Here is a 17269-nt window from a genome sequence, read left to right as displayed (position 1 = left end):
TGAATGCTAAAATCATTAATATAACATAGTAAACCATGAAAGCTGTTCATGCTGTCGGGATGTCTTTTAGTGTGTGGACTGTGATGACAGGAGCCCCATCAGTTTTTCGTATCAAAATTCTGCCGTTCTTAACCCATACATACTTAACAGTATTAGATTTCTTCGCTGCACGAGCTGCACCGTATAATTTTTTAAAGTAAGGAGTTAATGATTCATTTATGTAGATGGTAAAATTCTCTTGAGAATTCCAGCCAATATGCCTAGTAGCGAAGTCTCTCTTGACCTTCCTTTTAGCTATGAGACTGTCCCTAGTACTCTGTCTGAGAAAAGTTACAATAATAGGCGGAAGCCGAGGTGGATCAAATGTAGTAGCAGCTGGTCTAGTCCTATATACAACATCAACTTCACTGACATCAACATCGAGTGCAGTACCAATTTTATTTAGTAATTCAACTACATTTTCACCTTGCGTAGTCGGTATATTATGTATTTCTACTGTTTTACTTCGAGATGCCTGCTTCAGTAATTCAACAGTCAAGTGTAAGTCAGAGACCTTACTCTCAAGTATCTTCTTCTCATTCGTTAGATAATCAACCTGAGCTAACAAGGAATCAACTTTAGTCTGCAAACTAGTAACTGAAGAAGTATTTTCTTTAATGCAAGCATGACATTCATCTAGAGATTTTATTATGTCAGCATTCTGAGCTTTTTGATTTTCAATAAACGCATTCAAAGCTGTAGTATTCATTTGTATGGCATGAAGTACATCATTTAAAGATGTAATTTCTTTATTTGATGTTATTGGCTTTGCAATAATAGGTGATGCAGGTGTAAAATCAGTACGTGTAGTTCTTAATTCTTTATTACAATCTATACATATCCATGGTTTGTTTAATTCTTTAAAAGTTGACCGGTCATCTGTGGATAAACTAACACAATCTAAATGAAACAACAACTTACATTTTATGCATTGTGCGTGTGTACTGTTAGGGCCGCGCGTTAGAACAACATTGCACTTACCACATTTTGCCATAGTTATTTATCAAAACTCACCAATATAATCAAAGTTCAAACAACAAACAACAGATTGTATAGAATAGATTGAAAACGTACCGACCTGCTATTTATTGAATTAACTATTACTATATGAATAACGAAGAACTATTTAACAGAAAATTGTTCTGAATGGCACAAAATTCAGCTAATCTATTGGCAAATATTTATGCAAAAAATCAGCACATAAAACCTCCAAAAACCACAATAAAAAAACAAATTTAATCAGACACGAGGTGAACTGGTTAGAAGTGTATAGAGAACTGAGAGGCACTAGTACTAATATTAAATGCTTTGGATGAACTTCCTTTTAGGGATAAACCGCCTAAAGATTTTTTGAGGGACTCAGGGAGTTGAGATAAGAGCCTTTAGAGGCACTAGTACTAATATTAAATGCTTTGGATGAACTTCCTTTTAGGGATAAACCGTCCAAAGATTTTTTGAGGGACTCACGGAGTTGAGATAATAGCCACTGCAGGCACAATAGTACTAATATTAAATGCTTTGGATGAACTTCCTTTTGGGGATAAACCGCCGAAAGATTTTTTGAGGGACTCACGGAGTTGAGATAAGAGCCTTTAGAGGTACTAATACTAATATTAAATGCTTTGGATGAACTTCCTTTTAGGGATAAACCGCCCAAAGATTTTTTGAGGGACTCACGGAGTTGAGATAAGAGCCTCTGCAGGCACAATAGTACTAATATTAAATGCTTTGGATGAACTTCCTTTTGGGGATAAACCGCCGAAAGATTTTTTGAGGGACTCACGGAGTTGAGATAAGAGCCTTTAGAGGTACTAATACTAATATTAAATGCTTTGGATGAACTTCCTTTTAGGGATAAACCGCCTAAAGATTTTTTGAGGGACTCACGGAGTTGAGATAAGAGCCTCTGCAGGCACAATAGTACTAATATTAAATGCTTTGGATGAACTTCCTTTTGGGGATAAACCGCCGAAAGATTTTTTGAGGGACTCACGGAGTTGAGATAAGTGCCTCTGCAGGCACAATAGTACTAATATTAAATGCTTTGGATGAACTTCCTTTTAGGGATAAACCGTCCTAAGATTTTTTGAGGGACTCAGGGAGTTGAGATAAGAGCCTCTGCAGGCACAATAGTACTAATATTAAATGCTTTGGATGAACTTCCTTTTAGGGATAAACCGTCCTAAGATTTTTTGAGGGACTTAGGGAGTTGAGATAAGTGCCTCTGCAGGCACAATAGTACTAATATTAAATGCTTTGGATGAACTTCCTTTTAGGGATAAACCGTCCTAAGATTTTTTGAGGGACTTAGGGAGTTGAGATAAGTGCCTCTGCAGGCACAATAGTACTAATATTAAATGCTTTGGATGAACTTCCTTTTGGGGATAAACCGTCCTAAGATTTTTTGAGGGACTCAGGGAGTTGAGATAAGAGCCTCTGCAGGCACAATAGTACTAATATTAAATGCTTTGGATGAACTTCCTTTTAGGGATAAACCGTCCTAAGATTTTTTGAGGGACTTAGGGAGTTGAGATAAGTGCCTCTGCAGGCACAATAGTACTAATATTAAATGCTTTGGATGAACTTCCTTTTAGGGATAAACCGTCCTAAGATTTTTTGAGGGACTTAGGGAGTTGAGATAAGAGCCTCTGCAGGCACAATAGTACTAATATTAAATGCTTTGGATGAACTTCCTTTTAGGGATAAACCGTCCTAAGATTTTTTGAGGGACTTAGGGAGTTGAGATAAGTGCCTCTGCAGGCACAATAGTACTAATATTAAATGCTTTGGATGAACTTCCTTTTAGGGATAAACCGTCCTAAGATTTTTTGAGGGACTCAGGGAGTTGAGATAAGAGCCTCTGCAGGCACAATAGTACTAATATTAAATGCTTTGGATGAACTTCCTTTTAGGGATAAACCGTCCTAAGATTTTTTGAGGGACTTAGGGAGTTGAGATAAGTGCCTCTGCAGGCACAATAGTACTAATATTAAATGCTTTGGATGAACTTCCTTTTTGGGGATAAACCGTCCAAAGATACTTCTTTTTATTTTTATTGTGCAGCACCATATTTCATTTGTACGAAATACACAAACACTTATTATATACTTTTATACGCTACTTATCTCCTTTTATACGCTGTAAAAGCGTATATAAAGAAAACTAATCGACTTATCAAATTGACCATTAAAGTAAGTTATTGCAATAGATTTACCAATATGACACCATAAAATTGCATTGATAACGCCATATCTTTGCAAGGCAGGGATTTTTTTTTGTTTTTTACTTTGCTGGTTAATTTGTAATTTATAAATATTATAATTGTTTAAAGAATAAGGCTACCCGATTTTTATTTGATTAACAATAGAAATATTTAAAATATAAAAATATTCGCAGACATTTTTTCATATTTTTAATATGTGGTCTTACTTTCCAGTTAAGCAGGAATCTAGATCGAGCAAACTTTTCCTTGTGAGGCTGGGAGGAACTCTTATATTGCTCCAGTTCTTATCATATTGCGAACTAACATGCTGGCAGCAAATAAAAGATACCAGAGATTCAAACTATGCAATATTTGCTTCTTTCCCTAACATGTATAGCGTCAATTTTTCTAAATTATTATTTTTAATTATTTTTCTGGAAATACATACTCTATTACTATCAAATTTTCTTCTAATTTTGAACGTTTGAGACTTCTTTAATTCTTTATTATCCTTAACCCTATTTCTGGACAAAATTTTTTGCGATAAACATTTTAAAATAATGTATTTTGTAATCACCTTACGAAATTTAAAAATAAAATCGTGGTTGCTGTTTGCGACCAAATCTTTAAAATTCGAAAAATTGGCATTTCCGTTATGGGCTGATTTTCAGCAAAATTTAGATATTCAGTTGTACATTTAATTATTTGTTAATATCCTACAGATGGCAAGCTATTGCAAAAAAACTATACTATTTTTTGTAGCAAAGTAATGCCTATTTTTTTCAGGCAGGTTTTACGTACAATTTACCAAATTAGGTGTCATGGACATAGAGGCGACTAGCAACACATACTCCAAGATAAATTTCTCATATTACCCATTGAATAAAATTTAAGGCCTAGAGAACGGGAATCGAACCTACTTAAAACAATCAAAACATCTTAGCTAGGCGGGCTTTGCCTCTACCCGCTCGGCTATCTTTGCATCTAAATATCAGCACAGTAAATGATAATTTAGGATAAAAACTAACCACATTTTCTTCCAAATTTGTATTAATTTAGAAATTTATTGAATTATGACGTTTATGACCGCTAGCCGTTCATCTACAAACCTAAATAGAAAAAAAATACAGTTTCTATTGCGTCAAAATTATACTGAGTCGATTAGGAATTTTTTTAGAACTGCTTATATATATTTGTATATATATAGGGTGACCAGAGTTATATGCTCCACCCACTTTTTTTTTAAACGGCGGGAAATTTCGAAAAAATAAAAAACACGTAGGTATTTAATCATTTTTAGTCTAGTTTATTTTCAGTGATTGACCCATTTTTTTAAACCCCTGTATCTCGAGATACAGCATCCAACTTTTTTTTTTTTTAAATGGAACCTTATATTTCTTTTTGGCATATTTTTATAGTAATTGAGCTCCTAAAAAAAAAACAAATAATTATTGTTTGAAATCGGTTAGGTTTTTCAAAAGTTGTGGTAATTTAAAATATGAAAAACAAATTTCAGTTTAATGTCAAAATTACCTTATTTTTTTTTTTAAAAAAAAAAGCTGTTCAAACTGGGCACCATCAACGAATAGGCAAGCCAAAACTCTGGACTCCCACGCTCTGTTTGTAGCAGTACTTATGGTGGCGAAGTCAAGATCTAGGCAGGCTAGAGTTATTCGACGTTTCAGATCATCGACTGAAGCCTCGGGATTAAGGTTACTGTAGACTTTATTTTGTAGATATCCCCACAAAAAAATAGTCCATTGGGGTTAAATCCAGAGATCGAGGTGGCCATTGGATGGGTCAATGAGGCCCTAAGCACTTTTCATGGAAATTTCTGCCCAGCTAACCTCGAACCACTCACGCCGGGCAACCATCTTGTTGAAAATACATATCTAGCCGACGTTGTAGATGAACATCTTCAAGCAGAACTGGCAAAATGTCTCTTAAAAATAGTTAGATACCTTGCACCAGTAAAGTTCTCTCTGTAGAAGTATGGGCCGATTAGTTGATTTCATAAAACTCCACACCAAACGTTTGTAGAAAAAAACAACCTGAACGTGGAATAACTCTAGCCTGCCTAGATCTTAGACTTTGCCACCTTAAGTGCTGCTACAAAACAGAGCGTGGGAGTCCAGAGTTTTGGCTTGCCTATCCATTGATGGTGCCCAGTTTGAACAGCTTTTTTAAAAAAAAAATAAGGTAATTTTGACAGTAAACAGAAATTTGTTTTTCATATTTTAAATTACCATAACTTTTGAAAAACCTAACCGAATTCAAAAAAATTTTTTTTTGTTTTTTTTAGGAGCTCAAATACAATAAAAATATGGATTAAGTCCCGGGTATAATATGTCTTTAATGATTTAAGGCGCTTGAACATCTAAGGTTATTGGCCCGGAACTTTTACAGTGCACTGGCGGACTCCGGGCAGTATTCTTTTGTTACAAACACTGTCTCATCACCGGACAGTGAGCCGTAAGAAGCTCCAAGGAAGAGAAAAATCTAAGGGGCCAGCAGCCGGTATCTCCGCATGGGAATCCATTACGCTACCCGCACAGCTAATCCCTTTCCTGTTGCTTATTATTAGGAAATATAACTTAAAATAAGAAATTAAAAACAAAATAAGGTAAAATAGCAATTTTATTGTTCTTACCATTAATGATTCTTACCATTATTTCCAAGCTAAATTTTAAAATGTCAGAAAGATGAAGTGGTAAGATGATACCATTAAAAGCGAAATTTTAGTAAAATAAACAGCATCTAGAGCCTAATAAAGTTAATAAAACTCAAAAAGCGATCTGTTTATTAACAGAGTCCATTATGCGAGAAGAATATACTCGTATTTACCAAATACCATACATGAAGTTGCTGTTAAGTTTGTTTAAATATTGCTACCAAGTGGCTTAATATGTAATACTTGTATTATTTACAAGTTTACTGCAGGTAGAGGTACTTTGGCCTGTGCAAGTCTGATCTAATTTGGTCCCTCTGTAGAAAGGAAGCATTGAAATCGTAAAGTTACAACTTCAAGTTACCACTATGACTTAGAAATAGGTGTGCTCTTGATCAAGCTTTAGCCTGAAAGAGAGACTGCGAAGAGAAATGGTTTGCTAAGCTGTGGCAAATGGAACTTTGTTAGCTCGCTAAGTACACAGGCTGTGACTTACCTCTGTAACCCATATAAATTCATGGCCATACAGATAGTGTAAGTTTGTAGACACTATTAGTTATAACATAACTAAATAAATAATGCTCTTTCAAGTTATATTGCCATTCAATAATTCAAGTAACTTAAAATTATTGAAAGATTACTTCCGGAGTTCCGGAATGCTCTTAAAACCACTTTGTGTCAAATTCTGTTCAGGCTGAATTTATTGCACAATATTTCACATAATGTGAGGAAACTGAACTGTTTACTTTCAGCTATCTAAAAAAACCTTTTTGCAACCTTACGAAACTTTGAATTGCAATTTCCATCGGAAATATCGATTTCGAAGTCATTTGGGTACGAAAAAGAGGTTTCAACGAATTGTTCTTTGTATCTCAAAACCCAGAAAATCACAATAAGAGATTAGGACAACCGGGATCAAATTGGTAATTGAAATTAAAAAAAAAGTATTTGGTTAAGTAAAACTAAAGTACTGAGGAACTTCTAAAATAATAATTATAATAATAAGTAAAGTAATTGCCTATTTTTTTAGGCAGGCTTTACGTCCAACTACCAATTAGGTGTCGTGGGCGGAGGCGACTAACAAACATACTTTACTGTACATTTCTTTTATTAACCCATTAAATAAAATCCAAGGCCTAAGACCGGGGAATCGAACCCAGTACCACAATACATATTAGTTTTACAGGTCTCGCCTCTAACCCGCTCGGCTACTGTGTCGCCTAAAATAATAATAGAAATAATTAAAAATGTTGCGAGATTGCTATTGATGTAAATGTACGAGGGTCGTTTGAAAAGTCCGTGCAAAGTCAGAGAGATAGTACTACTGGCGCGTATCGAGGTTTATGTTTAGTTAGTAGCATCTCTTGGAAGAACACACACCAAGTTTCAGCCAGATCGGTCAATTTCTTTGTGTTTGGCATTCGTTTGAATCGAGGAAGTCGAGTGATTTTCAAAAAATGGACGAAAAAGAATTTCGTGTATTGATTAAACACTACTTTATGAAAGGCAAAACGCCTCAGGAGACTAAAGAGAAGCTTGATAAACATTATGGTGACTCTGCACCTTCGATTAGAACAGTTTATAAGTGGTTTCAAAATTTTCGGAGTGGCCATATGGGCACAAGTGACGCTGAACGTTCTGGACGCCCTGTTGAGGTTACTACTCCAGAAATCATTGATAAAATCCATGATATGGTGATGGATGACAGAAGAGTGAAGGTGCGTGAGATTGCTAGTGCTGTGGGCATCTCGAATGAACGGGTACATAATATTTTGCATCAACATTTGGACATGACAAAGCTATCCGCAAGATGGGTGCCGCGATTGCTCACGCTTGACCAAAAACGAAATCGTGTGAAGTGTTGCAAGGACGGTTTGCAGCTGTTCCAGAAGAATCAGCAGGACTTTAAGCGTCGTTTCGTCACTGTGGATGAAACATGGATACATCACTACACTCCTGAGACCAAATAACAATCTAAACAATGGGTTACCAAGAGGGAATCTGCGCCAAAAAAGGCGAAGACCGTTCCTTCGGCCGGAAAGGTTATGGAGACTGTCTTTTGGGATTCGCAAGGAATAATCCTCATCGACTATCTGGAAAAGGGTAAAACTATTACAGGTGCATATTATTCATCGTTATTGGACCGTTTGAAAACCGAGCTGCAAGAAAAACGCCCACGATTGGCCCACAAAAAAGTCCTTTTCCATCACGACAACGCACCAGCTCACACCTCAGCAGTTGTGGTCGCAAAATTAATGGAAATAGGGTTCCAACTCGTTTCACATCCCCCCTATCCAACAGACTTGGCTCCCTCGGACTACTATTTGTTCCCCAATATGAAGAAATTGCTGGCGGGAAAAAGATTTTATTCAAACGAGGAGGTGATTGCAGAAACGAATGGCTATTTTTCAGACTTGGACAAATCCTATTATTCGGAAGGGATCAACAAACTAGAGCAGCGTTGGACGAAGTGTATAAGCCTAAAAGGAGACTATGTTTAAAAATAAAAAAGGTTTACCCCAAAAAATTAAGTAGTTTTTATTTTTGCACGGACTTTTCAAACGACCCTCGTATTTATTAGCATGAATGATTTTATCAGTGTACGTGTATTTATTGCGAGAATATTGGTATGACTGTTAGATTTAGGTTTTTAATCCGGGGTTGAAAGAAATTTATAAAAGTATTTCAACCCCCCTTAGGTTTAAATTCATTTAGGATTAGGTCACTTTTAGAGTGTGCAGGAACATTTGTTAAAAGTACTGCACACTCGAGTTAGATTCTAGGAAATAGCCTCCTTAGGATAGACTATATAAATGAACTAGATTAAGTCGTTGTTACATATGTTATACATATATTATGTTACTATATAAGTCTTACACACATGTTTATTAATAGTTAAAGCAAAACCCAAAGTACTTTTAATTGCCTGAATTTTGGAAAAACGTCAGTTTATGAAAATAAGGGATGGTACCATCGGCGAAACCGCATTCCCCCCTCGTCGGCTAGACCGATGATGTAAGAGGGGAGCACGGTCTGCTTCCGATAGCCTAGGCTCCACCCTGCCTTGCTGAGCAAGATATGTGTATGGGAGCCTGATAGGACAATAGGGTACCATCCCAGCTCTAGTGGCCTTTATGTGAGAAAAGAAAATAGAGTAGTAGGCGCTAATGGCCACTGACGTCTATGCGCCGGAAAAAAAAAATTAAAAATGTTTTAAAATATGTAATTTTGGAGAAAATGCATGAATTAGCTACCTAGAGAATTGCAGTAAAAGTAAGTCAAGCGAGTCTTTAAAACCAGATTCATTATTATTATTATTATTATTATTATGGAGAGAACGAAGTAAATTCTACGGAATATATAATTATTGTTATAATAATTCCATAATCCCTGGCAGCTACACTTGAACTGTTTGCGGTTTTCTCACTAATAATTACATTCATTCTTGATAAATTTATTCAACCAGGTTCATTTTCAATCTTGTTCTATACTATTCTATGCACTCAATTTGACAATCTATAGCTAAATACCAATTTCTACACGTAAATAACTATTTACAACTATAATAGACGCCTAACTACAACTTCTTAACGAACTACAACTGTTTGTACATGTACTAACTATAACCAAAACTGTTCTTATAACTATCTACAACTAATATACAAAATTTATCTGCATTGATTGTGCCACCATAGATGTCTCATCTACCCAAAAAACCCCCTAATATTCTTTAGGCACCCTTTTTGACTATTTACGCCAAAATTCTGGTTCCACAATAGTTTACCACAGATAATTAGATTGTTTTGCGCATGTGTTCTCTAAATCGTAACTCTGTTATTTTCCGGAAAAAATTTTGGACGCTGTCTTTATCGCTAGATGCAATTGCTACATTTTCATGCCTAAAAAATAATAATAATTTGTAAGAGTCTAAATCCAGCAGCTAGCCTTTAGAATTTCTCTTCCTAGGAGCTTCTTACAGCTCACTTGACAGTGTTGTCTGGAACGGAGGCCAGCAGAGAAGGCTCCGGGCGCCAATAACCTCAGACGTTGACGCGCCTAAAGTTAAAACAATAAATAATAATAATAAATTATAAGGGAATAGATTAGCTCAATGATTAGAGTATACTGGATCACTGGTTCGAATCCAGCTGCTGGACCCTTAGATTTTCTCTTCCTAAGAGCTTCTTACAGCTCACTGTTCCGGTGATGCAGACAGTGTTGTCAGTACTGTATGGAGGCAGGGCCTTGCAAAAAACCTCCGCTTCTTTAATTAAGAAAAAACTACACTTTGATCTTAGCCAAAAGGCCGAGAAGCGATTATTAGATTTGCAAAATCCCATAGGAAACAAAGTAGAACACTGATATTTGATGGTGCCCCATTGGAGTATGTTTCCTCTTACAACTATTTAGGCATCGTATTCTCTAATTCTGGAGTTTTCTTGAAGGCTACTGACCACGCTCTGGCAAAAACAAGAACAGCCATTGGTACTGTGTTAAGTACTTGCGTTAGAGCGAAGATAATTAGCTGGGAGGCTAGAATCAAAATGCATGACGCTGTTATTATGGGTACGCTTCTCTATGCAGCACATATATGGGGCCTCAGGTACTGCGATAGCTTAGAGTCCTGCCATTTGAGCTTCTTTAAAAGTTTGTTTGCACTTCCGCGTAATACCCCCAACTTTGCGGCTCGTTTAGAGTTGGGAGTTGATCATATTAAATTAAAATTATTAAAGTTATGCCTTAATTGGTTGTTCAAACTAAAGACTATGCCATCAAATAGATACCCCTCTCGATGCTTTGCCAGACTCTGTGTTCAGAATAATACTGTAAATGTTCGTTATAATTGGATTTCACAACTGAGCTGTATATTCCCCCATTTCGACTATGGTTGTTTAGTGTATGGCGGTCTATCTGGTGATATTGAAGCTAAGCTTAAGCGCCTCATGAACTGCTTCATAAGATTTATTTTCAGCATTTCCAGAGACTCTCGCATTTCGCACTGCTACGATGAGTTGAAGTGGCTTTTTCCTGTCTATCGCCGCCAATATTTTTTGGCTTCTTTCCTTTTTCAAGTCATCCAGTCTCAAAGGCCTTCCTATATTTTTCAACTCCTTAAGTTTAAATCCTCCATCCATTCCCGTAACACTAGATCTCGCTCATCTGATCTTTATATTCCCTCTCACCGTACCTCATCCTTTGACAAGTCCTTCCTCATACGTGCTACCTCTCTATGGAACTCCTTGCCTTCATCTGTCCGCCATGCTCCTACCCTATCCATCTTTAAATCCCGTCTATTCAGTTATCTCCTTTCTATTCAGCTTCCTCCGAAATTCTAATTGTTTTAATTCATTTCCTTAATTTCTGCTGTTTTATTATTTTATTTTTACTTTCATTTTCACTTTTGTAAATATTTATTTATTTATTTAATTTCTCTATAATCACAGGCCAAACTATTAAGGCCTCTATTTGTACCTGTATTTATTCTTAGGGGACAATTGTCCCAGAATAATAAATTTCTTTTCTATTCTATTCTATTCTATTCTATTCTATTCTATTCTATATTTGACTGTATTGATTTTTCTGAAATGCTGTTAATTCATGATCCTGAATTGGTTAGAGAAAAAATAAGAAACATTTTAAGTTTTTATGCTAATTACCTTAGAGAGAAGGACATTGATTGCGTAAACAAATCAAACTTTAGCTTAATTTATTCAGTATTGTTTTTTCAGGAGCAGCGGCCCCAGTTTTATTTAACACAATGTATTCCTTTTAAGTATTTAAAGTTAATGGCCCAACTAAGATTAAGCTCTAGGTTTGTAATTAAAATTTCAATAGGCATCATCAAATACAGCATAAATCCAACCGAACTTTGTTCTCTTTGCAATCAGCAGCAACCAGAAGATCTATTCCATATTTTATTTTCCTGTCCAATGTACACCTCTTTTAGGAACCATTACTTAATTAAAATCAGTTTTTAATACAAATTTACAATATTTTGATTATCCCCTGGTTTTTCGCTCATTATGTCCCAATGAGATAAAAAAATTATTTTATTTTTTTGCTGAATCACTAAAACTAAGATCATTTATTTTGAACGAATAGTTTAAAAAATAAAGCTGGTGAAGTGTCTTATAAAATTTACTTATGTATAATTTTTCTTTATATGTTTTAGTTTATCTGTGTTTATTTAAAATCAGTATATGCTTATATTTCTCAGTTTACTTTTTTAATGGTGTATTAAGAGAATTCTTTTATTTTAGTTGTTTTCACTATGTAGCCATTACTTTTTTCTTTTTTTTTTTTTTTTGTGTGTGTTAATTTATGATGTATTCAAAAGTTTAACTGTAATAACCGAACCCTTTGTATAGGGCTTTTTTGCCCTTATAACAAATAAATGAATAATAATTAAGAAAAAACAAAACAATGAAGGCCTACGTGAATACGGTGACAAATGTAGTGAACGTAAGAATATAAAACAAAACATTAAGGTAGCACCAATGTTGGGGCAGAGGTTCATCACCCACACATTCTAAGATATCTGAGAAAAGTGTATCCATTGATGATATCAAGGTGCAAGGAGCGAATCGATAAGAACTATTGGAAAGACAGCATTTAATATTGGACCAACTAAACTAGCACAATTTAAAGGTAAATTTTGAATATTATTTGTTTATTTATTATAAGATTTAAGGCGCGCCAACATCTGAGGTTATTGGCGCCCGGAGCTTTATTCAGTGCACTGCCGGCCTTCGTTTCAAACAACACTGTCCATTACCGGGCAGTGAGCTGTAAGACGCTCCTAGGAAGAGAAAATCTAAGGGCCAGCAGCTGGATTCGAACCCGGGATCTCCGCGTGGGAATCCAATATGCTAACCGCATAGCTAATCCCTTCCCAACAATAATTATTGTTTCTATTACTATTATAACACATGGGCTGAAAAGTCTCGGGCCTAACAAAGAAAACACGTTGTTTTTTTTGTTCAAAATTAGCTTTATTCATCATCGTAATTTCCATCAAGAACAACGCAATCATTCCAGCGCCGTTCTAACATTTCTCAATACCACTTTTGTAGAACGATTTATCTTTTGCCTCAAAATAGGCCTCAGTTTCAGCGATAACCTCTTCATTCGAGCGAAATTTCTTACCGGCGAGCATTTGTTTTTAGGTCTGCGAACAGCCAGTAGTCGCTGGGAGCCAAATCTGGCGAATACGGTGGATGTGGGAGCAATTCGAAGTTCAATTCATGTAGTTTTGATTGACTTGTGTCACGGTGCGTTGTCTTGATGAAACAAAATGTTTTTCTTTGCCATATGCGGTCGTTTCTTTGCAATTTCGGCCTTCAAACGCTCCAATAACGCTATATAATATTCACTGTTGATGGTATTTTGATGGTTAGATGATAGCTTCTTTTTCTCACAAATATTAATATTATTGGTTATGTAATTACACAACAGACCACGCTTTTGATAACCGTTGAAGTCAAAGGTTATTCAGTAACAAGCATTATTCTGATTTCAGAAACCATCTATTGAGAAGATCTACCCAAACCTATGCCCAGAACTACTCTCAAGTAAGCTTTCAGTACGCCCAGCTCGTTCGTTCTTCTTAGAATCCCTTACAAGTTATTGTCTGGCGATGAACACTGTCCGCAAGACGATGATGTCAAAACAATGAGTAATCGTATCAGTAAACTTGCATCACTAGCTAGCTGATTTTGTTCTTAAATTTTCGATTCAAACCCCCACCATGTCGTACATAAACCAAATCTCGTGTTGGAACTTTTTGATTTTCAAAACCAATCACTTATCTTCTGTATTGATTGATTCATTTATTTTTAGAGGGCCACCAAAACTTGAATTTAAGTGAATATATGCATTATATTGCAATACTACACAGTGTCATGAGTGAAATGACTGAATGTTACAGTGATAAAACGTTTAATTAGTTTAAATCCAATCAAATTATTGAGTTTAAAGCTTGAAGAATAAACTTTAGAACGTACTAAAGGTTACTTAACATAGTCTTGGACTTGGTCAATTCGATTCAAACTCTGAACTCCTCCAAACTTCATTTATATAACTCAATTAATGTGACACGAAATAAATATTAAAATAGCCTACAAACAACTTCTATACCAGCCAAACAAGTTCTGTAAAGTCAACAACTCAATTTAGATTGATAGAGATGGCGTGTTTACTAAATAAATTTCTAGATTTAAATTTATTTTTACCAGTAATTGTTTTAAAACATTTTCAAATTTTCCCGGTAGGACAGTTGTATAAGGGTTGATCGTCAAAAACTGCACGAAAAAGCGTAACGTTGAAAAAAAACACCCAACTTTGACAATTTTTTTCTCTTTTTCTATAAAAGATAAAATTCCCAAAATTTCTTTAAAATTTAGGGCAAACCCTCCTTTTTTATAACTGTAATTTTATTTACAGATTTCGTCAAATTTGGTTGTTTTTCAACGTAACGTTTTTTCCTGCACTTTTTGATTATTATTTATTATTAGAAGTTTACCACAAGTTGGCATTTAAATGAATAAATGTATCAGTTTTGAGGGATTTCGTCTCCAAAAATTGACATTTGAGTAAATTAGTAGTGAAAAGTCGGTTACGCAACATCCCAGTTTTCTGCATTTATACCCCTCTGTTCGGGATAGGGTTTTATTAAAAACCAAAAAGATCCATATGGTCTTGAAGCTCAATAAATGCACAACTTTTCCTGTAATTGGGTGACTCATTGATTCATTAATCATTGAAAAAATACAGTTGAAAATTTGAACAGAAATCATCGAGAACGAATTTTTTAGACATTAAAGTCAAAAATTTCATTAATTACAAGAAACGTTTTGAGGCTCTGCATTGAGCATATTTATAGGAAATTTAATGCTCTTTTGTTTGGAACAAGCAGATTTGTTGTAGGATAAAGGATAGAAAAGTTACGACAGTTTTTATGGTGAAAAACGCGTAATATCGACGGAAAAGTTAAAAATGCAAATATCTTGGACACTATTGAGAATCGGGCCAAAGTGAATAGAATATTTTTTTTTGTTGCATTTGAGCTGCTGAATCATCTCCCGAAGTACCCCTAATTATATGGTGTATCTGGAAACTTCTGTTGAATTAATTTTAGTTTTTACGTTGAGGCTTCATTTCAAATATGTCTTGAAATCCCTGCAGCTTCCAGATAACCGCCTGCCTAAAGTTTCTGCCTTGGAAGTAATTAGGCATAATTCTTCCTGGTTTGCCCACTGGAATGTACTCTGTAGTAAATATGATTGCTCATTTAATTTTAGCAATAGTAATATGGCTGATTGGAAGCTCTTTTTCTCCACGTTACTTTCAGCTATCGCATCCCGCTCCCGGGAGGAGGCCGTAGTGTCGGCCCAAGCTTCAGAACGCTTTTTACTGTACAAGGTTCTTAGTCATAGCTCCCCTACGATGGACATATTAGTTGAAAAAGTTCCGAAGGTTACCCTCTACGAATTGCGTTGGTTTCTTAAGTTAAGGTGTGAGTTGTTGTGGTTAAATTATACCCCTTGGCTAGAGCGTCCTATAGTGATGTGTTCATTATGTAATTCTCGTGCCAGGGAAGATGTTTTTCATTTTGTCGCCGAGTGCACCATACTAGTCGAGCTCAGACTGCTTTACATGGGTTGCCGGTCCCTAACCAGACCGCAACTTATAACAATTCTGAATGGCACCACTATTCAGCCGATTGTTCAGTTTGCCCGCCACGCCTGGGCTTACTGATATCAATTGGTGCAGGCCTTTAATTTCTAAGCCCTAAACAACTTGTTTTCTTCAATGTTAGCTTTATTTATAAAAAATAAAAATAAAAGGAAAAAAAAAATTGTTTTATCTGTTTATTGTGTTCATTATTATTTAATTTTAAATTGTATTCTTTACTTTTTTATCTGTATTTCATTATTTTCTATATGTTAAGCATTTTCTGTCTAAAGTTTTTTCCATTTTCACGTTTAGTTGCATTTTTAGTTGTAATAAGTGTGTTCTTTTTTGATATGTATCTTTTTTTATTTTATGTTTGAGGCAAATTTTTTATTTTTTATTTCTTTTTTCTTTCAGTTTTACTTTTATTTCTTTTCTTAATTTTCAGTTTGTAAATTCTAAACACTAGCGACCTCCGGCAGACGGATTTTCCGTGCCGTATGGTACTTTTTACTATACTCTTGTATTTTTTTATTTTTTAAATGTAAATTTTTAAATGTATTTTTTAAATGATCACCTCCCGAAGTTTCGACCACTCCTCCGTATACACCCTGTATATACGAGTACATGCTGGTCTATTACCAACGAAAAATTAAACACCAAACATTCCTTACTGTAAATTTCTCATATTAACCATAAAATAAAATCCAAGGCCTCTAGACCGGGATTTGAACCTAGTATACACAATACTGCGCCATAAAATCACAATATTTTTGAGTATAGACTGTGTTGCCAGTTGAAGAATAGATCGGCGTATCGGATATCCAACTGTTGAGTACGAATTTTTTCGAAGTGTCTTGGTGGTATCATAAGATTCAAAGAATTACTTGAGGCTTCTCAAAAAAAGGGATTTAGTCAATAAATTTAGGAGACTAAAGTTTATGCGCGTGGTCAGTTCGATTTGTAGCAATTTACATGCTTAGAGAGACAGCAATTACAGTGTTTAACTCAATTAGCAGCATTGCAGCTCTAAAATACTTAAATCTGATCCCACATTTGGGCAGCATAGCTCCGTTAACCGCAATTGTTACCTCCCTCTTAGAAAGGCTAGCTCTTGTATATCCTAACAAACGATACATCTATTGTTACAGCATAAAGGAGGGATTAGTGAATTTCGACCACCATCTAATTGCTCCATTATTTCTTCTTAGCCTTCATATTTAATTAATTTTCCGTTAAATACGGTAATTAAATTCAAATTTCCTTGGCAGAAAGCGCTGCTGTCGAATCATAGAAATATTGTGCTAATACACTCGTTGCAAAAATAGTCAATAAGTAGAAAACTGTCTTATAAATGATAATATGTACTTGGTAAGAGTTTTTTGATAAGAAAACTTGAAAAATTTCAATACCCAAAGAATAAGACCATCGGGCGCAACTAATCTGACTGATTACGCGGACGCTAAGTAACACCACATAACTCAAAGTAAAACCCCGACAGGCCGTTTGGTTAGAAGAAGGTAAAAGAGGAAGCTACTGAGGGCCATGGTTCATTGAGTTGCTATTAATAAGAAAATGCCCTCTTCATCTCACAGATTAAATGCGCCCGATGGAGGGTTAATAATATTTTTTTAAATTGCGAGGTCGTTTGCAAAGAGGAAAACGAAGCAAAAAATAGTTAATGCTGT

At 35.3% G+C, this 17269-nt stretch overlaps 2 protein-coding genes across 5 annotated transcripts in view; both read right to left on the bottom strand.

The window, feature by feature from the left end:
• Positions 1-17269, bottom strand: part of LOC141459166 (uncharacterized) — a 481720-nt gene that overhangs the window by 347292 nt on the left and 117159 nt on the right. The gene's annotated exons all lie outside the window — the stretch shown is intronic.
• On the bottom strand, positions 47-1033 carry LOC141459389 (uncharacterized). The gene has a single exon (XM_074138424.1). It carries the CDS (start codon positions 1031-1033, stop codon positions 47-49), a length of 987 nt encoding a protein of 328 aa, XP_073994525.1.

Source organism: Rhodnius prolixus, unplaced genomic scaffold (assembly GCF_049639745.1).
Source record: "Rhodnius prolixus isolate KJV_2025 unplaced genomic scaffold, Rpr scaffold_11, whole genome shotgun sequence".
Lineage (NCBI taxonomy): Eukaryota > Metazoa > Arthropoda > Insecta > Hemiptera > Reduviidae > Rhodnius > Rhodnius prolixus.
This window is presented reverse-complemented; position numbering and strand designations above follow the sequence as displayed.